This window comes from Pristiophorus japonicus, chromosome 18 (assembly GCF_044704955.1).
Source record: "Pristiophorus japonicus isolate sPriJap1 chromosome 18, sPriJap1.hap1, whole genome shotgun sequence".
NCBI classification, from domain to species: Eukaryota; Metazoa; Chordata; class Chondrichthyes; family Pristiophoridae; genus Pristiophorus; species Pristiophorus japonicus.
In genome coordinates, this window is record NC_091994.1 from 109,594,689 (window position 1) to 109,621,164 (window position 26,476).

Below are 26,476 nucleotides of genomic sequence, written 5' to 3' on the forward strand. Positions count from 1 at the left end.
AACATAATAAATCCTTAAATCTACAAGGGCATAAAAACATAAGAAAAGTCAGGGTTGAGAAAAGGGCATTTGGCTTATTCAAGTTCACCCCTCATACATATTGGGGCAGATTTTTCTCTGCTTTATGCCCCGGACTATGCCTCTTTCTCATGCACAAATTAAAATACAGGATAAGGGGTCGGCCATTTACGATTGAGATGAGGAGGAATTTTTTCAATCAGAGGGTTGTGAATCTTTGGAATTCTCTGTCCCAGAGGGCTGTGGATGCTGAGTCGTTGAGTATATTCAAGGCTGAGGTCAATAGATTTTTGGACACTAGCGGAATCGAGGGATATGGGGATCGCTTGGGAAAGTGGAGTTGAGGTCGAAGATCAGCCATAAACAAAAAAGAAAGCCTTGGATTTATATAGAGCCTTTCACGACCACCGGACATCTCAAAGCGCTTTGCAGCCAATGAAGTACTTTTGGAGTGTAGTCACTGTTGTAATGTGGGAACATCAGCCATGATTTTATTGAATGGCGGAGCAGACAGGAAGGGACGTATGGTCTACTCCTGCTCCTAATTCTTATGTTCTTAAATCCATAATGCTGGGCTTCTGGGGGTTTTTCCCTGAGATGGGGCAGAGTGCTCCACCTGGATCAGGCGAAAGCTTTCAAACGGCACTGTAATGCGGCAGGAATTATGTCAACTTGCCCCCTGCCTCATTTCCTGGGCTTCTGCCCGACAGACACCCAGAAGCCTACTTGCCTGTTGCGAGTGAGCCTCTGAGCTTGTGATTAGCCTTTTCACATTAGTGGCTCTACAAAGAGAGTTGCCAGTAACCTCTCCCACATTCCAACAGTGACAAAGCAAGCGCTCTACTCGGAACTCGTCTACAGCCATCGAGCCAAAGGTAGGCAGCAGAAACGTTACAAGGACACCCTCAAAGTCTCCCTGATAAAGAGCAACATCCCCACCGACACCTGGGATTCCCTGGCCAAAGACCGCCCTAAGTGGAGGAAGTGCATCCGGGAGGGCGCTGAGCACCTCGAGTCTCGTCGCCGAGAGCATGCAGAAACCAAGTGCAGGCAGTGGAAGGAGCGTGCGGCAAACCAGTCCCACCCACCCTTTCCTTCAACCACTGTCTGTCCCACCTGTGACAGAGACTGTAATTCCCGTATTGGACTGTTGAGAGTGGAAGCAAGTCTTCCTAGATTCTGAGGGACTGCCTATGATGATGTTGCTACAGTTGTACAGGGCCTTGGTGAGGCCACACCTGGAGTATTGTGTACAGTTTTGGTCTCCTAACTTGAGGAAGGACATTCTTGCTATTGAGGGAGTGCAGCGAAGGTTCACCAGACTGATTCCCGGGATGGCGGGACTGACATATCAAGAAAGACTGGATCAACTGGGCTTGTATTCACTGGAGTTCAGAAGAATGAGAGGGGATCTCATAGAAACGTTTAAAATTCTGATGGGTTTAGACAGGTTAGATGCAGGAAGAATGTTCCCAATGTTGGGGAAGTCCAGAACCAGGGGTCACAGTCTAAGGATAAGGGGTAAGCCATTTAGGACCGAGATGAGGAGAAACTTCTTCACCCAGAGAGTGGTGAACCTGTGGAATTCTCTACCACAGGAAGTTGTTGAGGCCAATTCACTAAATATATTCAAAAAGGAGTTAGATGTAGTCCTTGCTACTAGGGGGATCAAGGGGTATGGCGAGAAAGCAAGAATGGGGTACTGAAGTTGCATGTTCAGCCATGAACTCATTGAATGGCGGTGCAGGCTCGAAGGGCCGAATGGCCTACTCCTGCACCTATTTTCTATGTTTCTATGTTTTTATGATGATGACACTCCAAGAGTGCTTCATTGGCTGTAAAGTGCTTTGAGACGTCCGGTGGTCGTGAAAGGCGCTATAAAAATGCAAGTCTTTCTTTCTTTCTTTCTTTTTCTCTTTCTTTTTCTCTCTCTCTCTCTCCTCACCTGCCACCTTCTCGGGAGTCTGGAGGCCTTGCGGCTTATGTTTCTGAACAGCAGTCGGAAGGTCCTGTGGCCGTTAATGAAGTTTTTCGCAACAGTCTACTCTCGTTCCCCCAATTTTGGGGGTGAGCTGGGGAAGTGTGAGGACCATGATTAATGACCTGTACCAAAAATTCAGATTGGTTCCGAAACTTCAGATCCTTTTAAACGGGACTTGCACAGTGGGAGAGCAACTCTTCCATAATAGTATCAATAGCCCCAATGTTTTTGCCTCTTTTACCTCGCTTGGTAAATTATTCCAAGCATTTCTATGTATAAGATATATAACATACACAAACTCATATACATGTGTATATGTATATGTATATGTATGTATGCACACACATATACTTTGAGCAGTAGGAGGGAACTCCCCTGCTCTTCTTCAAAATAGTGCCATGTGGTCTGTTACCTCCACCTAAGAGAGCAGACAGAGTCTCAGTTTAACATCTCCTCTGAAAAATGGCACCTCTGACAGTACAGCATTCCCTCAGCACTGCACTGGGAGTATCAGCCTAGATTTATGTGCTGAAGTCTCTGGAGTGGGACTTGAACCCACAACCTTCCTGACTCAGAGGTGAGGGTGCTACCCACTGAACCACAGCAGACATATATAATACACACATCTATCTATATATATATACATACAGCAGCAACAAATGTGTATTTATATAGCGCATTTAATATAGTGAAATATCCCAAGACGCTTACAGGAGTATTATGAGATAAAACATTTATATGTATTTGTCTATATATGTGAATGTATGTATATATGTGTTTGTTATATATGTAATATATATGTATATATGTATGTTTATGTGTGTATGTATATATACGTGTGTGTGTATATGCATATATGTATATAATAATAACTTTTATTTATATAGCGCCTTTAACGTAGTAAAACGTCCCAAGGTGCTTCACAACAGTGTTACAGACAAACAGATAAATTTGAGTCCGAGGAAATTAAGGCAGATGATCAAAAGCTTGTTTAAAGAGGTCAGTTTTAACGGGTGTCTTAAAGGTGGAAAGAGAGGTAGAGAGGCGGAGAGGTTTGGACAGGGAATTCCAGAGCTAAGGGCCCAGGCAACAGAAGGCATGGCTTCCGATGGTTGAGCAGTTATAATGAGGGGTGTTCAAGAGGCCAGAATTTGAGGAGCGCAGACATCTTGTGGGGTTGTGAGGCTGAAAAAGATCACAGAGATAGGGAGCGGCAAGTCCATGGAGTGATTTGTAAACAAGGATGAGAATTTTGAAATCGAGACGTTGTTTAACTGGGAGCCAATGTAGATCAGAAAGCACAGGGGTGATGGGTGATCTTGACTTGGTGCGGGTTAGTACACGGGCTGCTGAGTTTTGGATGACTTCAAGTTTACGTAGTGTGGAATGTGGGAGGCCGGCCAGGAGTGAGTTGGAGTAGTCAAGTCTAGAGGTAACAAAGGCACGAATGAGGTTTTCGGCAGCAGAAGAGCTGAGGTAGGGGCGGAGGCAGGCGATGTTACGGAGGTGGAAAAAGGTGGTTTTAGTTATGTCGCGGATATGTGGCTGGAAACTCATTTCAGGGTCAAATATGACACCTAGGTTGTGAACAGTCTTGTTCACCCTGAGGTTGATGCTAGTGAGAGGGATGGAGTCAGTGGTTAGGGAGCGCAGTTTGTGGCAGGGACCAAAGATAATGGCTTCGGTCTTCACAATATTTAATTGGAGAAAATTTCAGCTCATCCAGTACTGAATGTCGGACAAGCAATCTGACAATTTAGATATCTAGAAGGGGTCGACAGAAGTGTTGGAGGGGTAGAGCTGGGTGTCGTCTGCATACATGTGGAAAATATATGTTATATATGCAATATATGTTATACATACATATCTCTGTATATGTATGTATATGTATGCGTATGTGTGTATGTATATATATATATATATGTGTGTGTGTATTATATATGCAATATATATTACAAACACATATATGTGTGTATATATATGTAATATGTAGTACACACATGTGTATATGTATATGTGTGTATCTGTATATATGTGTGTGAATGCATAAATATATATGTGTGTGTGTCTGTATAAATATATGTGTGAATGTATCAATATATATGTGTGTGTCTATATATGTGTGTGCGTGTCTGTATATATGTGTTTGTTGTATATATATGTGTGTGTGTGTGTTGTATGTATATGCGTGTGATGATGTATATATATATGTGTGTGTGTGTCTATATATATGTGTGTCTATATATATATATATGTGTGTGTGTGTGTCTATATATATATATGCATGTATATATATGTGTGTGTGTGTGTGTTGTATATATATGTGTGTGTGTATCTGTGTATATGTGTGTGTGTTGTATATATATATACATTCACATTTTCCTTACTCAAGAGCCATCAAGTTCTTAACAAGAATCTCCCAGTGCAAGAATGTAGATGTATTTCACACTACTTGTATGTCTAAGAGAACACTGAAATTCAGTGATTAAACATCGCAAGTTTCTACCAACGTTGATTCAAAGATTTCCAGCAGAGCTGATCTTAATTTTAAGCAAATATCCTTTGAGAATGTTAGTAATGCATCTTGGACTTGGTCTCCAGTCGTCTTGGGTAACCCTTGCCATTGGATCAAGACCGAGCTCTGTCAAGCCCGTGTGGTAGCTGGTGTGCAACGGCCACCCCACGTTAAAAGAATCCACGCACAGGCATCTTCCACCATTCAATATCTAGTTTGGGACCTAGAGTGTCAGGTCCCTCATTGAAACACCTGTGAACTCATCCCTTTTTGGTGTGGAAGCGGGTCATCCTCAATGCGAGGGACTGCCTAATACTATATATATGTGTGTGTGTGTTGTATATATATATATATATAAATATGTGTGTGTGTGTTGTATATATATATATATATATATATAAATATGTGTGTGTGTGTTGTATATATATATATATATATATAAATATGTGTGTGTGTGTTGTATATATATATATATATATATATAAATATGTGTGTGTGTGTTGTATATATATATATATATATAAATATGTGTGTGTGTGTTGTATATATATATATATATATATAAATATGTGTGTGTGTGTTGTATATATATATATATATATAAATATGTGTGTGTGTGTTGTATATATATATATATATATAAATATGTGTGTGTGTGTTGTATATATATATATATATAAATATGTGTGTGTGTGTTGTATATATATATATATGTGTGTGTGCGTGTGTGTGTTGTATATATAAATACATGTGTGTGTGTGCATGTGTGTGGGTTATATATATATGTGTGTGTGTGTTGTATATATTTATGTGTGTGTTGTATATATATATGTGTGTGTGTGTTGTATATATAAATACATGTGTGTGTGTTGTATATATATGTATGTGTGCTTGTTGTATATACATGTGTGTGTTAAATATATATATGTGTGTGTATGTGTGTTGTATATATAAATACATGTGTGTGTATGTGTGTGGGTTATATATATGTATGTGTGTTTGTTGTATATATATGTGTGTGTTGTATATATATATGTGTGTGTGTGTGTGTGTGTTGTATATATATGTGTGTGTGCTGTATATATATGTGTGTGTGTGTGTGTGGGCTGTATATATATGTGTGTGTGTTGTATAGATATGTGTGTGTGTGTGTGTGTGGGCTGTATATATATGTGTGTGTGTGTTGTATAGATATGTGTGTGTGTGTGTGTGTGTGTGTGGGCTGTATATATATGTGTGTGTGTGTGTGTGTGTGTTGTATATATGTGTATGTATGTGTGTTGTATATCGGCAATATACTGTATATCGCAACAAAGCAGAGTTGTTGTCCCTTTAACAGTCACGTGGGGCGGGCCGGGCCGCCCCCAGGCGGGAGGGGGAGCGGTGACGTCAGCGGGCCCGGGGCTGCGGAGCGCGAGCGGCCGCCATTTTAGCGCCTGAGCCCGGCCCGGCGGAGGAGAGAGAGAGAGAGAGAGCGCGCGGGAGGGAGCATGGATCCCGTTAGGTGTAAACTCTCCGCCTCGCTCGCCTGCCTCCTGCTCACCGTTTGCACCGGCCTTTCAGCCGCCAAAGGTGAGGCCTTCTTCCCCCCCCCCCCCCACCCACCAACCCGCCGTCTTCTTCTTGATTAAATCGTAACTAGTGTGTGTTTTGTTGTCGGTCAGTGTTTTTGCGCGGTGTTTTTGCTCTCGCTTGTGGCCCCGGCCATGTTCTGGGTGTTGATGCTGAGGAGAAAAAAAATATAGGATGGTTTATTTACATTGTATTTTAAAAAAAAATATTGTGTGTTTACAACAGTTTCAACAAATACATGATTGATTTAGATTTATTGGTGAGCTGGGATGAGGAATCCCTCTCTCCAAAACCCATTCTCCATCGAGATGATGGGAGGCAAAAGGGACATCTCGCCCTCGATTTATTTTTTAATTAAAACCTCTCATTCAGCACAGGAATCCGCCTGCCACAAAAATACTTGTCTTATTATTTCCCCCCCCCCCCCCCCCTTGGTTTATGTTGCTGGTGATGCGCTGTGAAGGAGAGAGGAGGAGGAGGGGGCAATCTTTGCCTTATTTTTAATTTTGCTCTTCCAAAAATGTTTTTGCAAGCCTTACACATTTTAAAATTGTGTTTGACCCCCCCCCCCTCCCTGATTCCTTGCAGCTAAATATTCCAGGGAGAGTATGGCTTTGGTTCCAGGCTTAGCAAAGGGCTAGGCTTTGTTTTTATATAGATCCAAAATGACGTTACTTAACTGCAGCAGCAAAGTGTATACTAATCTTAAATATTCATGGTAATTAAAGGATTTTCTGTCTCCTGATGGCTTTCCAGTCTCACGTTGAATAAACGCTCCACATTTAGCTCCTGCCATTCCTTCCTTCCACCCCCCCCACACACACACACACAAAAAAATGTTTCCCTTTTTAAATTAAGGAGTTCTGTTGAAATTCTCAGTTGTCATATTTATATTTTTGGTCCGTGCATCAGTACTGCGTGCATCATTGCAGCATTTTTAATGTATAGGTTTCAATAATTTAAACGCACAACCTATGCCTTTCACCTCTTTACTGCTAAAGTTTTTTGGGGGTTATATTGAGAACTTGATTGCAGCTGCAAGAATTACAAATGGTTGTGTTCTTACAGTATTGTCCATTAAGTTTTCTCAGACATTGATAAATGACCAAGTTATCCAGACTTTAAAAAAAAAATGGTTCATATTAAATATTGATTATCCTTTTAAAGCTCAAAAGTAGACGCATTGCAGCTTCTTTTGAATTGTACCATCAAACATTCTTGATAAAATTTGAGTATTTCCAGTTACTTGTTACAGTTTAATGAAATGATTCCAATGCCGATAAATTTTTATTGTTGAAATAAATATCTGATAAACATCATTCAGTTACTTTTGTGGAGATGCTGCATGTAGCAGGTCTATTGAGGATGGCTCTTAGTGAGAAAATAATGCAATTGAAATATTCACTGCTTTGGTGTTTTGTATCTTTTAATTATAGTTAATGCAATGTAGGTATTAAACTTAAAATCATTTATAGTCAGCCTCTCTCAAAACATTCTTGATAAAATTAGAATATTTCCATCAATAGTAAGCAATACAATTCTGTTTCACCCCTCTTTTTGTATTTGAGATTTTTATTTCAATGAGGAATGACTTATCAACTGCTTAAAACAAGTTGCTAAGCTCAATAATGTCAAGGAAGTGGCAGTAACAGTGGAGAAATTATTATTGATCCAAGGTGTTCTAATGTGATTTTTTTTAAATGGTAGACCTGCTCTTGCTCAGTGACTACACTTCAAATGTACTTTATTGACTTGTAAAACACTTTGAGATGCTCAGTGGTCGTGAAAGGCGCTATCTATATAAATTCGAGTCTTTATTTTCTTTCACATTGCTGAGCTGAGATATTTTTACTTTTGCCTCTTTCCAAAATGTCGTCATATTTGCTGTTGTGGCAGAGCAATTCCTGGAAAGGTTGTTGAAGATAACTTGTGCTCCATAGAAAAAGGAGCACTGGGCAGCTCCCAGAATCCATCAAATTTGTTACAGATGAAAGTTTTGTTAATTCTTACGAATGCTAAACAACAGACATCTGAATGGTGGATATGGTTCACTGTTTTCTGGGCATTGAGATTGAGTGGTGAAAACTCTGGTTTAAAATATGAAACGGCGATTGAAAAATTGTGTTTTGGACAGCATTGAGTAGCACAGATCAATACCTGTATTTGAACAAAATACTTTATTAAATGGCAAAAACCTGTTTGCCTGCTCAATGCAGTTTAAACGTGTACTTTTCTTCAACTTCCATGTCCAAATGCAACTGGATACTCAAGCTATCATAATTTGTGGTATGGTATTTTTGTTTCGGGCTGGTGGCGTGGTTAAAGTCTTTCTTTTGGGGTGATTTCAGATTCAGTTAATTATGCAGATCATTTCAGGAATTTAGAAAGTTTTTTTTGCTGATTGCATACAACATCGTGTACAAACCATGTTATTAGGCTGCAAACAGCTAACCTATTTGTACCATGTTACAAGATTTGTTTTGACTAGATGATTGCGATACTTGGTCACAAACAATGCATTTGCTTTGAAATGGCCTCGTTAGTTCACTCTTTTTTGCTTTGTGATTAGTGGTGTATGTGTGTTGGGGGGGGGGGGGGCAGAATCCCCATGTAATTTACTTTGCTCATATCTCTTCTCTCAAATTCCTTTTCTTGGGAAATGTTTCATTCCATTATCCTATCTTTTTGCAGTGTCCATGGTTAGATTTTAATCTTTTCACTAGATAATAGTGAATGTTTGCATACAGCTATAATGAATGCTTCCATTTGAAGTGGATTGGTTTATTTTACCACAGATGCTTGCCATAAAAAGCCACTTTCAGAAAAGATCTGCATGAGATTGATAAATCTAGTGCAAGATCATTTTTTAGAAGTGCTTTAAGATCTAGAATAATTCAGATTGCTTGTAATGCAGTATAATACTCCCTGGGATGGGTCTTTTTATTTTACCCTGATACTGTTCTAATCTTAAACAAATGTAGTAAGGGTATTTATTAGAGATGCAGCGATGCAGTGGGGCACCTGGAATAAGCTTATTATTGCATTTCTCTCGGTGAGATCTGTGAAAATCTGCACCTGTTCCAGTATTTAGTGCACATTAATCTTGCTTGCAAGGATACCAGTTACAAATTCAAAAGCAGTACAGCAGATATAGATGACTTCAACTCTTGTAACTGATCTGGAGCCCAGATATAATTGACTAATCAAATTTCTTGCTGGTCTGGCTTTGTATTTAAGCATTTGATCTTCAGCTTCCACAAATACTCTTAGGAAGTGTTCTACTTCCACAGCAACACGCAAGATCCTAAAGTTGCTGGAGACCAATGTAAAATAAATGAAGTTAATTTTGTTTTGGATCCTCTTGCAGTAAACAAAATGTTACACGATGCATTAACAAAATTAACTACTTTCCATGCCAAGTAATGTGGTATATTTTATCCTGAGGTCTTCCAATTCTGTGTTTTATTAATAAGAAAGCAGTAGAATATTATTCCATGGGTTGGTAGGATACAGGTTTGTGTTTGTTTGGCTGCTTATAGTCAATTCTTGATCTTGGTTGTACCATCAGAGCAATGAGTGATTTGGGGTCATATGCTTTCCTGTGTGAAGGAAAATGAGGTGGACGGTGTAACGAGAATGAAGCCTATGAAGAGCGATGTCTTTGTTTTTCAAGGTGGGAGGGTGAATTACATGACTATTTAAAAAAAATCATGCATTTTTGTGCACTTCATGTCAACTTTTTTCCATTATAAATTCTTGTGTCCAATTTATAATAGAAACTTCTAATGCAAGCATGCAATTTTGTAATTACACTTCTCTTCCTGCCCCCCCCCCCCCCCCCCCCCCCCCCCGGGTTGAACGTATTGTAGCGTCACTACTGGCAACAGATTATGATTATAGGTCATTGATTGCAGTGTGGGCAGGCACAGCAGGAGGGGTGAAGGAGCGGCAAGAGTTTGTAGAGGGAAGTGACCAGGGCCCAGGATAGGTGAGAGTTTGGGGCCTAGAAGAGGCGAGGGCCCAGGGGCAGCACGGGCCAGCCCACACTGTGATGTGTGCGCGCGCTCGGTCTGTGCAGCAGAGCAGGTCTCCAGTCGTCTTGGGTAGTCCTTGCCACTGGACCAAGACCTAGCTCTGTCAAGCCCGTGTGGTTTAACGGCCACACACGTTGTTAAAATCCACGCACAGGCATCTTCCACCCTTCAAGATGTAGTTCGGGATCTGGAGTATTAGGTTCTTCATTGAAACACCTGTGAGCTCATCCCTTTTTGGCGTGGAAGCAAGTCATCCTCGCTGCGAGGGACTGCCTATGATGATGATGACAGTATGGCAAGTTTACCGAGGCACTTCCTGTTATAAATTGAACTATGTCTCTACACCCTAACCAAAATATCCTTTGGCCTCTAATTCAGTTTCACCTGAAGAGTTCATTTGATCTTGATTGCCAGTGTGCATCTAGATGTAGTCTAGGAAGACCATGAAGAGCCTTGTGTGGTGGAATTAGGAGTTGTCATATCCTTTGTGGTCTGTGTTTGAATCCATTCCAGAACAGTGTGTCTGGTTGTAAGTGAATGAGCCTGGACAGTTGCCCAAGTCCATAAATGCTGAATTGACGATCCCACTCTAGCACTTGTTAATGTGGAGGGAGAAAATTCATCTGTTACTCTGATGTAGCTGTTAGAGCAGTATAGGAGGGCTGTAATCTGACTTGGTGCTTGTCTGATGCTGACATTTTGTGCAAATGTTGTTAATGTTCCATTGCTCTTCTCACTCCTTTGCGTAATCATTAATTATGGATACAGAATAATTCCCCTCAAAGTTCAGTAGAGTGCCATGGTTTGTTGGTGTGATTCTGAATGACTGTGCTTTAACATGTAATTGGTGCACATAAAAATAACTTGCAGTTGCCCTATAATCTACTTGCAACAGTTATCTTGCATTTACTAATCACCTTTGTCTTAACGAGCCTGGGTTATCTATTATATTGGTTTTACTAAAAGGAAATCCGATGTTGTACACTTAATAGATAATATAGTCCCTTATCTTGACGTTTAAGTTTTCACGGTATTGGCGGGTGCGAAAATCAATATACATTTTATTACAATTTTAGTATTTTCAAACGTTTTATTGTAGTCAGTGCAAAGCTGAGATTCTATTCTCAATTTCATACCATTTCAATTGTGATTTTTGATATTACACCAAAGTGGTTGAGGGTTAAAATGTTTGGTTAATATTAGAAAGAAACCAGTGTGATTTCATCAGATTACAACAGCACAGCTGGGTTTAAATAGTGGGTTCTGCACTGATGGTAGGAAAATGTGCTAATAATTCAAAAAACATTTTCATGAGATATATTGCTAATATTTCACAGTCTTGCAAAAAAAAATGGAAAACCATATGGAGAACCAAGGGCTAGACGTTTAATCACCATTTCAATATATGACCAGTACTATATTCTCCTCTATTTTCTAAAGCAGATTTTTGTTCCAAATCTCCAGCTTGTCTAACTTCATTTAGGTTTGAGAAGAATCACATACAATATATCAAACTGTTCTTTTAAATTTGTAGTTATGGCACAGAAAGAGGCCATTCAGTCTATTGTGGCTGTGCCAGCCAAAAAAGAGCTATCTAGCTTAATCCCATTTTCCAGCTCTTGGTCCGTAGCCCTGCAGGCCACGGCATTTCAAGTGCGCATCCAAGCACTTTTTAAATGCTATGAGTGTTTCTGCCTCAACCATCCTTTCAGGCATTGAGTTCCAGACCCCCACCACCCTCTGGGTGGAAGAAAAATTCTCCTCAAATCCCCTCTAAACCTCCTACCAATTACTTTAAATCTATGCCCCGTGATTGTTGACCTCTCTACTAAGGGAAATAGATCCTTCCTATCCACTCTCTCTCAGCTCCTCATAATTTTATACATCTCAATTAAATCTCTGCGCCTCCTCTGTTCCAAAGAAAACAACCCCAGCCTATCCAATCTTTCCTCATAGCTACAATTCTTCAGTCCTAGTGACATCCTCGTAAATCTCTTTGTACCGTCTTTAGTGCAATCACATATTTCATGAATAGAATGAATAATGTTTGGCACTCAGTATCACATTCAGTTTAGCAAGCTCATAAATGAGGAGTTTAAATTATAAAAAAAATCCTATAGCATTATGGAATAATGAGCCATTTTGGCATTTCTGGAATGTTCTATCCTGAAACTCTTTAGGGCAGATGGCACTTTTCATGTTTTTGTTTGCTTCCAGTATGTTGAACTACAGTTTTTTTTGACCAACCGAAACTTGTAATCAAATTCTGTTTTTCACTCTTGAAAATCTTAATTTGTTTACAACTGTTTTGTCCAATAGAAAGCAAAATCCCTGATGAATTGCCATCATCTGATCAGTAATTGTCATTATTTTAGGATCCCGAGTTTGGGTATTAATACAACTTCATAATGTTGATGCAATTGATGTTGGCTGTTATTTGTGGTCGGTTTGAATGAGAGAGGGTGTTCTTTTAACAAAAATGTGTTATTTTGGGAGGAAGAGCCTGTTGCTTGCTGCCAGAAATTCATTTGTCAATTTTTTTTGAACAGATCTAAAATGTATATTTTTCTAAATTGAGTAAACTAGCAAAGTAGCTTATAAATGTCATTTGATTTTGAGGAGAAATGGAATATATTCTGCAGTTTGTGAAAGGCTTTCTTTAAATCTTTCTGTGATAGTTGTGGTGGCAACTTATTCAAAAGGTTCTGCCAATGCTAGGATACATGTACAAGCTGATGCAGAATTTTTGGTTAAAAAGAATCTCTTGCTCACTCTAGAATTTCTGAATCTTGAAAAATAAACTTTTACTTGTTTTTTTTCACTCGTCTGAAAGTGTTGGATTTTGCTGGATAGGCTCGTGCATCTAGCCCAAGTCGTCATTCTTCGTGTGTGAGAGTCTAGACAATGAGCGTCTGCAGGCTGTTCTATTGTGGCTGAGCCTGATTCTGTTCTTGCCAGAAGCGCGTATGTGCACTTTCTAACGAGGGTCAGTGGATAGCAATCACAAACTGGAACCCTAGCTGTTGTTTAAAATATCTTCTCCCTACGAGCTGGGGTACTGAGGCCAATTGTTCACCCAACTTATTCCCTGGCCGAAACCAGTTAACAAATCTGGGACCTTCTGCCCATTGGGGGAGCTTAAGAAATGCTTAAAATTGAATATAATAAATATTTGTGTAGTGTCATTATGCGCAATACAGGTGCGACTTCGCGGGACAGAGGCCGTTCCGCATTTCGGAACATATTTCCGATGTCCTGAATCTGGAAACGCCTAGGTCGAGGTTCGGGTATTACCAGATTTCGGAGACATAATCCGACGTCCAGAATTCGGAAACCTATTTGGCTCGGCGGTGACCCGTAGTTAGTAAGAAAAAAAACACCCGGGGGAAACCTGCGTTGCAACCCTTGGGACAGCAGTTGGTATGAAGACCTGCAAAAAACATAAGTTAAAGTTTTTATTAATTCTTTTGCAGCGATTTGATAAAGTGTCTTGTGAATGTTTTGTGATTTTGTGTTTTTTGCGATTTGGTGTGCGTGTGGTGGTGGGGAGGGGGTGTGTATTATTTACTGTTGTGAAAGAAATGTCTGGATTTCGGAATATTTTTACAGATTTTGGACGTCCCCTCGAACGATCTGCGCGACGTCCGGATTTTGGAACGTTCCGGAGTTTGGAATTCCGGATTTGGGAGGTTGCACCTGTACATGCCTTTTGATACCCTTGACATCTATCTTTCCATGCTTTTGCTTGGTCTCAGTTTATACTGGTACTGCAAGTATATTACTGGTCTCTCTTACCACTAGACTTTAGATTTTGATGTGAAAAGTAAGCATTCCTTATATTGTCAGTCTTCTAAACATGCCAAAATATCTTTGTTCTTTCATTGTATATCCCAGGTATTAATAAAGGCTTTTATTAGTTACCTTCCCAAAGTTTTTCTTTAGAGACAAATTTTGACCAAATATCTACATAATTAAGATATTTTGACCAAATATCTACATAATTAAGATTAGTCCAAATTTTTCATTAGTATCCCTATTGCAAAATGCCTGCTAGTGGATAATCTGCCATGTTGTGGTTGTTGGAGGTCAATTATCCCAGCCCCAGGACATTGCTGCAGGAGTTCCTCAGGGCAGTGTCCTAGGCCCAACCATCTTCAGCTGCTTCCATCAATGACCTTCCCTCCATTATAAGGTCAGAAGTGTGGATGTTCGCTGATGATCGCATAATGTTCAGTTCCATTCACAACTCCTCAGAAAATGAAGCAGTCTGTGCCCGCATGCAGCAAGACCTGGTTAACATTCAGGCTTGGGCTGATAAGTGGCAGGTAACATATGCGCCACACAAGTGCCAGGCAATGACCATCTCCAACAAGCGAGAGTCTAAACCCCCCCCCCCCCCCCCCCCCACCCCCGATATTCAACGGCATTACCATCGCCGAATCCCCCATCAACATCCTGGGGGTCACCATTGACCAGAAACTTAGCTGGACCAGCCACATAAATACCATGGCAACAGGAGAAGGTCCGAGGCTGGGTATTCTGCGACGAGTGTCTCCTCCTGACTCCCAAAAGCCTTTCCACCATTTACAGGCACAAGTCAGGAGTGTAATGGAATATTCCCCACTTGCCTGGATGAACAACTCCAACACTCAAGAAGCTCGACAGACAAAGCAGTCCGCTTGATTGGCGCACCTTTAATATTCGCACCCTCCATCACCGGCATACCGTGGCTGCAGTGTGTACCATCTACAAGATGCACTGCAGCAACTCGCCAAGGTTTCTTCGGCAGCACCTCCCAAACCCACGACCTCTTCAACCTAGAGGGATAAGGGTAGCAGGTGCATGGGAGCACCATCACCTCCAAGTTCCTCTCCACGTTACACACCATCCTGACTTGGAAATATATTGCTGTTCCTTCATCGTCACTGGGTCAAAATCTTGGAACTCCCTCCCTAACAGCACTGTGAGTTCCTTAACCGCAAGAACTGCAGCAGTTCAAGGCGGCGGCTCACCACCACCTTCTCGAGGGCAATTAGGGATGGGCAATAAATGCTGGCCTTGCCAGTGACGCCTACACCCCAGAATGAATTTTAAAAAAATGTACATGATTTTGTTGGCTCTAATAGCCCTCTGCTTCCAATTTCTCAAATAGTTATGACACAAGAACAATGGAGGGCTACACAAGTGGGTGGGTGTTAAAGGCATTACCCAGTGTTGCGCTCGATAAACCACGGAGCAGATAAAAGCAACAGAAGAAAGTCAAAGAACATAACCACTGTTCTGGAAGCCCACATGACACACATATGGACACTAATTTGAAATGTTTTTGTACCTACTTAGATTTGTATTGATCAGGTTTTCCAGAGTCACTGAAAAATCTGTGTATGGAGAGTTAAGGTAAGCATTTGAACAGCATGACACTAAAGATACTTATTATTGTGCAAGAGCAGTGCTTTTGGTACTGGTCTCCTGAAGTGTGTGTCTTGCTTACCTGGTATCAAGCCAAATGTAAAATTGCCAGAATTTGGAAAGGCTGTCTGACGGCTAGACCTCTTTTTAGCCAGTCTCCCTGGATGCTGATTTTGGCATGTCCAGGGAGTTTTACATTTGGTTTGTAACTGGCGGTGTGAGATTTGGGCTTTGGGAACCAGGTGGTAATAGTGTATGTAAAAGCACCTGAAGGAAGGTAAAGCTCTGGAGTTTTAGGAATTTAAAACAAAATTGCAAAAAGAAATGTGAGCAACTGGAGATGTCAGGAACAGAAAAGTTGAGCAACTAACTACAGTTTTAGGATATTACATAAATCTTTGATCACAAACCGGCTAATACATTGAGTCAGAATCCTACTAGAGAGAGAGAGACTGCTTAGCAAAACAGATGAAAGGTGATTTTAAAATTGCATAGGTTTCTCTTGGCTGACAGCATCACTGAAATATGCTTGACAGATTTGCTTGCCTAGTGCTGAGGAAGTTCGTTTTGTGTACTAGCACAGCACTAAGCATAATATGAAGATAGCTTTTAAGTAGGTGTAAATCGGAGCTCTCTAGAGATTGCAATCGAGCCTGGTCATAGTTGATGCACTGTAGCAGAAAGTGAGCTAGTGCATTCTTGCAAATAGTGGTTCGTGTCTGAAAAACAGCCCCAGTAAGATTTAAAGAATCAGAGAGGTAAAATATGCCAGCACTATTGCCCTGATCACTGTGGGAGGGGAAATCAGACTCGACTTGTATTCCTGGTATCTGTCCAGTGATCGCTGTTGGAAAATGCACATATTTAGATGTTGATGGGAACAGTATTGGGTTTGGTTGTGATTTCACAACTGCTACTTACTGTGTAACATTGCATTTGAAGAAAAGCCATTGGATAAGGTATTGGAGGGCTTGGGAGCAGGGGGGAGAAAATACTGGCGATTTCAGATCAGAATTATTGAGGGACCAAATCTACACGCATATGCTTGTTAACCAAGATAGATGGCATGCTATTTACTTGTGATTTTTTTTTTTAATGTATCTGTTCAGATGAGGGATATTGGTGCTGGGGTATTTTTGCATTCCGGACACTCTAGTGTCAAGCATCCAGCACTGTCAGGTCAGGGATAATGCAGGCAGCTGCAGCGAAACATTCCCTCTACTGTCTCATCGATGTGCCTTGGTCTTCAGAAAAACATGCTCCCAATACACCCACAAGATATTTGTATCTCCCACAGTAGGCAACTTGTGGCCTTTGAGTGAAGTTGCCATTGTCAGTTTTGTGCTGTGGCTATGTGCCTACTAGGAACTGGGATGAGGCTGCAGAAATACATTTTGCTAGGGATACTAAGGGTGGGAAAAGGAGAAATCAGTTTCGTGAACTGTTAGTTATCATTCAATATCCAGTTACCGAGTAGCAATTTTAGATAAGTGTAAATTATAGGGAATTATCATAGGTGTAACAGCTGAGTGCAATCTATTGGTAAATTTTCCTTGTCTGGAACACTGGGGAGGTTCCCTATTATTTACACTTATCTAAAATTAGCTACTAGTTAACATGATATTGAATGATAACTGTTAAGTAAGATTAACAGTTCACAAAACTAATTTATCCTCTTCCCACCCTTGGTATCCCTAGCTATCCCCTCTTGTCGAAATAATGGTGTGGTGGTTTAACTTGCTTACCTTTTGGATTGCAATTGTGCCTTTTGGGAAAATTGTATTTAAGCCAGTAATATTATGATACTCCATGTAAAATGACTTTGCCACTATTGTAGCTGGAAATATTCTTTCCACACATCCCAAGTTTGGAAAGACAATCTATAATTGTGTTGCTGGGTATTTTTCATAATTCCTGCATTCATTTCATTTTATTGAAATTCTGATGACAACTTTGATACCACATTAACTTTGCCCTCTTGACAGCAATGGAGAGCTGGTTGGCAAATAGATAAAGTAAAGTTAGTGGCAGTTCTGCAGTCAACAGCTCAGAAGGAAACGGCCTGCAGTTTGCCGCTGGCACCCCTTCCCATCACTAATATAAATCCCTTTTCCGCTGCACCCTCTGAGGTGTGTCCGTCAATGCATTTCATACTGATGTTATGATGTGCTAAATGTAGTGGGAAGACATACGTCAGATTTGAAAAGGAAAAATATCTAGATGAACTGGAGCAAAGTAACATTTGGAGGGACATGTGAACTTAGTTGACAATAATTTGAAGTCCAGGAGAGTAAGGATTACGTATCAGATGGAGCTTTTTCTCTTGCTCAGTGCAATTGAAAATTTGGATGAGCTTGGGTTTTATGGAGTGTTCGTCTGATGAAAAAGAAAACGAAGCTGTTTGGAGGTAGCTTCAAGTAGACTTGCACGATATGTGAAGATGCAAAGAAGCTATCTTTGAGAAATGAAAGGAAACTAGATTCTCATCGCTGACTTTGCCAGTTACTAAGAAGAAAAATTCTGTTGAAACCATTTAAGCCCCAAACTACTATACTTTTTCATTCTACTGGTTCTAAAGAATTCATTCAAGTCATCATCATCATCAAGTATGAAGTTGGGGATTGCAGTTTCTGATGTCAGCATACTTCAACAAAAAGCTTTTCAAAGACCAATTTTTTGCTACTTGTGTAACCATCATTAGTAAAATACTTCAATTGAAGCCATTTCATCAGCATGACAAATTTTAAATTGACTATACTGGGACTTTTATTCCCAATAAACATTTTATTTAGCCTCTAAAACCACTTGTATTCTGAATCTTCACTGGTGTAAACAGACACACTTCATCAGTTAGTCACGTATTGATAATCCTATGGTCCCCTGTCATGTAAACCAAACCAGCACTTTACTATGCAACCCTTCCCATTCTGGCATGCTATATTTAAACCATCTGCGTGGGAATGCACTATCCAGTATGTGCAGCTATCTTTGTAAAATTTTATAAAGATACAGGAGAGGAAGCTTTAGACATGCATAGCTACCAATAGAACTGTGCTCAAAATAGCGCAAATTTGCATTGAGTCTCCACATAATTCAGTCTCTGACCCTCTGCACCTTTCAGTGGCTTTCCATATGTACTAGAGATCTGATGAAATATAGGGAACTGGAGAAAGAAATTAGGTATAGCATGTTAGACATGCATCAGACTAGTTTATACTGGAACTGATTCAAGTTCCATGAATTGGCCAGAATGTATTCTAATTGAACATTGCTCATCTGCATTTATGGGGAATGACCACCTATTTGTAAAAAAAATTATCAGATAATCTGAGTCTCTCATGTGCACAATCTGTAACTGGTAACTTGCATGTAGTGTGCTGATGAAGGCCAGTCCCCTACCCATTAATGGTCTTAACCTAAACCCCTCTACCTCTCTTTCCTCCTTTTGAGACGCTCCTTAAATCCTACCTCTTTGACCAAGCTTTCAGTCATCTGCACTAATATCTCGTTATGTGGCTTGGGACAATGCTCCTGTGAAGCACATTGGGACGTTTTTACTAAGGTAAAGGTGCTATATAAATACAAGTTGTTGGTAGCGTAGTTCAGAGGCTGTTAAGTTCTAGATTTGTTTTCGTCTCCCTTCAGTTTGTGTGGGAATTATAATGGGAGAGGGGGGAGGGGGTGTGTGTGTGTGCTACCGACCCACTCCCAGGAGGTGAATTAGTCTTTTAAATCGAATGAGGCTGCATGCCTCAGATTTAACCTATGTTTCAGGTTTAAGCCTCACCTGCCGGGTTTCCTGGGCTTCAGAAAACCTGGCAGCTAAAGAGAGGCGAGGACAGCTTTGTGGAAGAGGTAAGTGCCTTCACAGCACCACTTGTAGGCCAGGAGAAGCAGAGGTGCTTCCTCTAAGCTTACCTGTCTGCCATCGTAACATGCCCCCACCAGCAGACCCACCCACCTCCCAGGCAGGAAGCCTGTCAAGTTGCTGGACAAAGATACGCACGCCATCATGTTACAAAACCCACCCCAGTCAAGATCTCTGCCAATATTTCAGAAATTCCCTAATGACTCTTGTATGTCTTCAACCTGTAGTGGGCAATGTTCCCTTTTCGCTCTCGGGACCTCCCACACAACTGGCTTTCCAATGCATGGTATTTTGAATGGGCCACGCCGCCCCTTAGAGGTTGTGCACCCAGAAAAGAAATAAGAGGGAACATTGGTAATCAGTTAGTTTGCTTTTAATTTAGTAATGTCCTCTTGTAATTGAACCTCTTTGGCGGCCAAAGTAAGTTGTCCCTCCAGTAATAGCATAGGCAATCTTGATCTGTCAGTATGCGGTAGATGTAGGTCATGCAATTTGCATATATCGTATATAAATTGATGTCTATAAAGATCTGTTACTGACTTTAAACATGCCAACAAATCCTCAGAACTAACATTTTGTATCCTTTCTCTTTCCCCCCCCCCCCCCCCCCCAATGAACCTACATTCAAAATTCTCAATCTTTATTTCAAATCCCTCCATGGTCTCACCCCTCCCTAGCTCTGTAATCTCCTCCAGCCCCCCCCCCCCCGAGATGTCTGCTTTCCTCTAATTCTGCCCTCATGAGCATCTCTGATAATCGCTCAGCCATTGGTGGCTGTGCTTTCTGTTGCCTAGGCCCCAAGCTCTACAACTCCCTGCCGAAACCTCTCCGACTCTCCTACCTCTTTCCTCCTTTGACTAAGTTTTTGGTCACCTGTGCTAATTTCTACTTGTGCGGCTCGTGTCAAATTTTTTATCTCCTTATGCTCCTGTGAAGCGCCTTAGGAAAGGCGCTATATAAATACAAGTTGCATTTTGTTTATTTCACTGCAAGAAATTGATTGCAAATGCCTATTTTATTGACCTCACTGGGCGTAACAATAGGAGTACTATAGTTCCCAAAAACCACGACAACACTCAGTAATTCCTTCTGCTGGCTTTTCTTAAACAGTGAAAATTAGATGTTTCTTCAATATATCTTCTATATTAAACTATGACACAACGCACATAGCCGAGCTTACTGGTGTTTATAGAAATACTGGTGTTTAAGTGACGTGGCTGATTCCTTGCTACATTGCATTTTTCTAAATGCCTCCATCTGCTACTTAAAACTATCCTTTATATTTTGATTCTGATTTGTTGTGTGCATCCTCATTTGACCTCGGGCAATTTTTGTGATATATTTTGAAGGGAAGAAATAGGATTTCTGGATTGGAGAATATCTGCTGATTTAAGTACTTAGTAACTGCACCTTGAGTTATTGAGATGGGTTAACACTTATTCCTAGCAGTGTGATTTAGGTGCTCTCACCAGCTCTCTCTCGATGTTTACATGTGCAATCTTTAGCACCTTGTGTCTCAAACCTGAATTCACATACAATTAATGACTTTAATGCACGTGTGCAGTGCAAAATTTTATGCATGAACAAATTGTAGATCTTTAATCTGCAATTGTTTCTTACCAATGTTTTCTGTTTGTATGTGACAATAACTACATGCATGCATTTGTCAGCCTATGTGTCAGCCATGACTCAGTGGGTAGCACCCTCACTGAGTCAGAATGTTGTGGGTTCAAGTCCCACTTTGAGCACAAAAATCGAGGCTCACACTCCAGTGCAGTACTAAGGGGGTGCTACACTGTTGCAGGTGTTGTCTCTTGGATGAGATGTTAAACCGAGGCCCCGTCTGCCCTCAGTTGGATGTAAAAGATCCCATGGCGCTATTTCAAAGAAGAGCAGGGGAGTTATCCCCCGTGTCCTGGTCAATATTTATCCCTCAATCAACATCACTTTTTAAAAAAAGATTATCTGGTCATTGTTGGGTTGTGGGAGCTTGCTGTGTGCAAATTGGCTGCCACGTTTCCTGCAATACAACAATGACTACACTTCAAAAAGTACTTCATTGGCTGTAAAGCGCTTTGGAACGTCCGGTGGTCGTGAAAGACTCTATATAAATGCAAGTCTTTCTTTGTATTTGCTATTGATTTTGTACTCTAGGTTAATTGTGCTGTAGCTTTATCCTGCAGGAAGCTTCACTTGCATAGATCATCATCATAGGCAGTCCCTCGGAATCGAGGAAGACTTGCTTCCACTCCAAAAATGAGTCCTTATGTGGCTGAACAGTCCAATACGAGAACCACAGTCTCTGTCATGGGTGAGACAGATAGCCGTTGAGGGAAAGGGTGGGTGGGACTGGTTTGCCGCACGCTCTTTCCGCTGCCTGTGCTTGGTTTCTGCATGCTCTCGGTGACGAGACTCGAGTTGCTCAGCGCCCTCCTGAATGCACTTCCTCCACTTAGGGCGGTCTTTGGCTCCCAGGTGTCAGTGAGGATGTTGCACTTTATCAGGGAGGCTTTGAGGGTGCCCTTGTAAAGTTTTCTCTGCCACCTTTGGCTCGTTTGCCGTGAAGGAGTTCCGAGTAGAGCGCTTGCTTTGGGAGTCTCATGTCTGGCATGCGAACGATGTGGCCTGCCCAACGGAGCTGATCAAGTGTGGTCAGTGCTTCAATGCTGTGGATGTTGGCCTGGCGTTGGTGCGTCTGTCCTCCCAGGGGATTTGCAGGATCTTGCGGAGACATCGTTGGTGGTATTTCTCCAGCGACTTGAGGTGTCTACTGTACATGGTCCATGTCTCTGAGCCATACAGGAAGGCGGGTATTACTACAGCCCTGTAAACCATGAGCATCATAGACTATGGATGTTAAATGCAATTGCCTGTGGGGAAGGTAGTGTGTTGTGATTTTAATACCCTATTTAGATTGCACCTGATCAGCTACAAACGTAAAATTAAGTGACTGGCAATTAGTTACTTGCATCATATATTGGCCTGTGGGCCACATCTGGGCTGTAAGGTAGGTTATTCACTCACAGCTCATAAACAGCATAGTGGGATTAATTCAGCCTGATTTAACAAGACAACAGCCACTACAGCTGTTGGGTAAGTAACACAGTCGGTATACAATTTTCAGATCCTCAGGATATAAATCTTGATTTGTTTTAACGGCCAGTTTTATATTGCAGGACATTTGCTGCACCAACTATTACTGCAATGTGCTAGGGACTCCTGATGCTATGTAAGAGAATGCAGAGTCAGGGGACAAGTAGCAGAATGGATAGCTAGCTGGCTTCAAGATTGAAAGCGGGGAGTAGGTAGCTATTCACAGTGGCAGAAAATGGGTAGTGTGTTCCACAAGGATCAGTGCTGGGACCACTGCTTTTCACAATTTACATTAAAGATTTAGGGCCCAAGTTTCGGGCCGCGCCGAGAACGGCGCAGCCCCGACCTGGACGCCCATTTTTCGCGCCACAAAGTGCGCCTGAAAAAAACTTCCAGATTCTCCGGCTCCCTGCAGGTCCTCTGGCCCTCGGCGCGGCGCAGCACGAGCTGTAGGGGGCGGAGCCAGATCCCTGCGCTGAAAACAGTGCCGGGACCTCTGCACATGCGCGCTACAGTGGGCTCGCAAGTGCAGTAGCTCCAGGCGCCCAAAACTGTGTGGGAGGGGCCCGAAGTACGCAGCCCCTAGCCCTGGCCGAATGGCCTCACTGGGGCTGTGTGCATAAGGCTCCTCCCACGGCCAGCTCCTGCTTCCGGACCCGACTTGACTCCCGCCCCCCCCCCCCCAACCGGACCGCTCCCCCCCCCCCCCGACCGATCTACCCCCTCGCCCCGATCCGCGTTCCTGATGACCCCCCCCCGGTCCCGACGCCACCTACCTGTCAATCCGGTAAGTCTAAGCTCGAAGTCTTGGGCCGGGCCTGTTCAGCCTCTCTCTCTCTCTCTCTCTCTCTCTTTCTTTTTCTTTCTCTCTCTCTCTCTCTCTCTCTCTCTCTCTCTCTCTCTCTCTCTCTCTCTCTCTCTCTCTCTCTCTCTCTCTCTTCACCCCCCCACTCCCTTCTCTTCCCTCCCTTCTCTTTCTCCCCCCCCTCCCTGCCTTCTCACTCCCCCCTCCCTTCTCAACCCCCTCTTCCCCATCCTCCCCCACCCCTCGCTGTCAGAAACACACAACACTGACAGAGAGTGAGAGACACACAGACCGAGATAGAGACACTGACAGAGACACACTGGGGGGGGGGGGGGGGGGGAGAGAGAGATCCCAGCACGCTGTTGGAGGGCTCCCGGTGCTGCAGTTGGTAAGTAGAACATGTTTTATTTATTGATTTAAAAAAAAAATTATTTCTTATTAATTTTTTTTGATTGGTTTATTGGTTGATTTATTGATGTTTTTATCATTTATTATTGATGGCTCTTTATTTGTAAAACTGAAGTGTTTAATGTTTGTAAACTTCCCTTTAAACCCCCCTCCCCCCATTCCCTACGCCTGATTTGTAACCTACGCCTGATTTTCTAAAGTGTAGACAAGGTTTTTTCGAGCGTACAAAAATCTTCACTTACTCCATTTTAGGTTAGTTTGGAGTAAGTTTTCACTGACGAAACTTTGAAAACAGGCGTAAGTGGCCGGAAACGCCCCCTTTTGGGAAAAAAAAATTCTGTACCAAAGTGAAACTGTTCTAACTGACTAGAACTGGAGCAGACTAAATGCCGAGAATTTTAATTTCTAAGATACTCCGTTCTACACCAGTGGCTCCAAAAAATCAGAAGCAACTGAGGCCGAAACTTGGGCCCTTAGACTCTGGAATCAAAAACACAATTTTTAAATTTGCAGATGGCTCCAAATTTGGGGGGATAGTCAACACTGAGGAGGACTAACAAATTATAGGAGGGCATTAATAAACTTGTGGAATGGCACATAATTTGGCAGATAAGCACTCACCTCAATCAGAAAGTTTGAGCACATATACTAAGCTGATGCATTAGTGCAATGCTGAAGGACTGCTTTATTGTCACTGGCATTTTTTGGATCAGATGTTAAATTTGTCTGAGTTAGCTATAATAGATTCTTGGCTTTATTCAGAGAAGAGCAAAAAGTTCTCCTGATGTGTTGGCCACCATTCCTCCTTTAACTGACATTCATCCCTCAACTATAACAATCACCAAATACAAATTAACTGAGCATTTGTCTCTCTTGTTTGGCTACTGGTTTGTCCACAGCATTAAAAACAAATCACCAAATGTAATTCATTGGCTGTGAAGGGATTGGAGATCACTGATGGCATGAATGACACCACTCTGAATGAAGGGGATTGAATGAACCCATGTCTAGTCCCTTCATGGCAGTGTATGGAACTCTGAGTGTGTGTTAGCATATGACCACCATATTTAAACATTAGCTGGTGACGCAGTGTGATCTGGTGTGTCTTGCCACAGAATTTTGGGATGAAAGCTTACAGCATTTTTGCAATTTTTTGGGCCACGGTGAGACCATACCTAGAGTATTGTGTACAGTTTTGGTCGTCTGACCTAAGGAAGGATATAAGGGAGTGCAATGAAGGTTCACCAGACTGATCCCTGGAATGGGGGGATTGTCCTATGAGGAGAGATTGAGCAGACTAGGCCTATATTCTCTAGAGTTTAGAAGAATGAGAGGTGATCTCATTGAAACATACAACATTCTTAGAGCTTGACAGGGTAGATGCAGGGAGGATGTTTCCCCTGGCTGGGGAGTCTAGAACCAGGGGTCACAGTCTCGGAATAAGGGGTCGGCCATTTAGGACTGAGATGAGGAGAAACTTCTTCACTCAGGGTGGTGAATCTTTGGAATTCTCTAGAGGGCTGTGGGGGTTCAGTTGTTGAGTATGCAAGATCGAATTTTTGGAAATTTCGGGAATCACGGGATGTGGGGATAGTGCAGGAATGTGGAGTTGAGGTAGATGATCAACCATGATCTTATTGAATGGCGGAGCAGGCTCGAGGGGCCGAATGGCCGCCTCCTATTATTTTCTCGGCTCAATGGACCTTGAGTGCAGGCAGGAAAATTGGCAATTGAGTTGCCTTTCTAATGTGTTGCATGAGGCACGGGCAGGTCTGGAAGCAGGTCCTTAACCTGATTCCTTTATTTATTTAAGATAGAAGGCTTGTTTTAAAAACAAAGTTAAAGATAGCTCTTAATGTATTTCAATTTTCAAATCAAACTTAATGCTGTAACAGCTATGTCAATGTTCCAAGCAGTAAATCTCCTGTTTTTAGGACATTTTTAGCCTGAGGATTTATGAATAGCTGATCTGTGAGAAGTAAAGCAGGACTTTAGGAAATGGCAAGACATTAATATTGAATATCTGGGTGTGTCATTTTATGGTTAACGTCTGCTTTGCATGCTTAGACAGCCCCTGTTCAATAGGTGAAGTGAAGTAGCTTATTTCAGCATGTTGGTATAGTTTTTTTTTAAAGTAATCCCTAAAGCTATATTTTTATAAGCTGTTCACAGTACATTGAGAGCGAAGATCAGACGTTGACGGGCTGTATGGCCTACTGCTACTCCTGCTCCTAATTCTTACATTTTTATGTACTCGTTCACTTCTAACTGGGTTAAGTTTTGAATTATATTGAGATCAACGTTCTCTCTAAGCTGTGTGGACACACGCACCCCAGGACTGGCCTTTCCCAATGTGAAATTTCGCCGAATGGGCTGTTAAAGGGAGCATGTCCCCAAAAAGAATTACAGGGAAGGTTGGTTGAAGTGCCATCTTACAGACCCAACGTTCGAGTCCCCGTCTTCCCGTCTTCCCCCTCTGGTGAATGTATTCAAAGAAGAGCAGGAACCTTCCCCTGGTATCTTGGCTGAGATTTATCTCTCAACCAATATCACTAAAAACAAATTATCTGGTCGTTTATCTCATTGTTGTTTGTGGAAGATTGCTGTGCACAAAATGGCTGCTGCCTTTCCCTACATTTCAACTGTGACTACACTTCAAAAGTAATTAATTGGCTGTAAAACACTTTGAACCTCCTGAGTTGATTGCAGTATATAAATACATTTCTTTCTATTTTACTCCTGTGGAGCATTGTTATAGTCAGCTTCATTTCAT

At 41.7% G+C, this 26,476-nt stretch overlaps 1 protein-coding gene across 4 annotated transcripts in view; it reads left to right on the plus strand.

Annotated features, from left to right (window-relative positions):
- Window positions 1-5,919: 5,919 nt before the first annotated feature.
- The window catches only part of clstn1 (calsyntenin 1), a 74,854-nt gene continuing 54,297 nt past the window's right edge, over window positions 5,920-26,476 (plus strand). For all 4 annotated transcript variants that reach the window (XM_070860531.1, XM_070860533.1, XM_070860532.1 and 1 more), the window contains exon 1: window positions 5,920-6,086. In XM_070860531.1, the coding sequence (XP_070716632.1) occupies window positions 6,005-6,086 (82 nt within the window). In that variant the 5' untranslated portion in view covers window positions 5,920-6,004. The remainder of the gene's footprint in view (window positions 6,087-26,476) is intronic.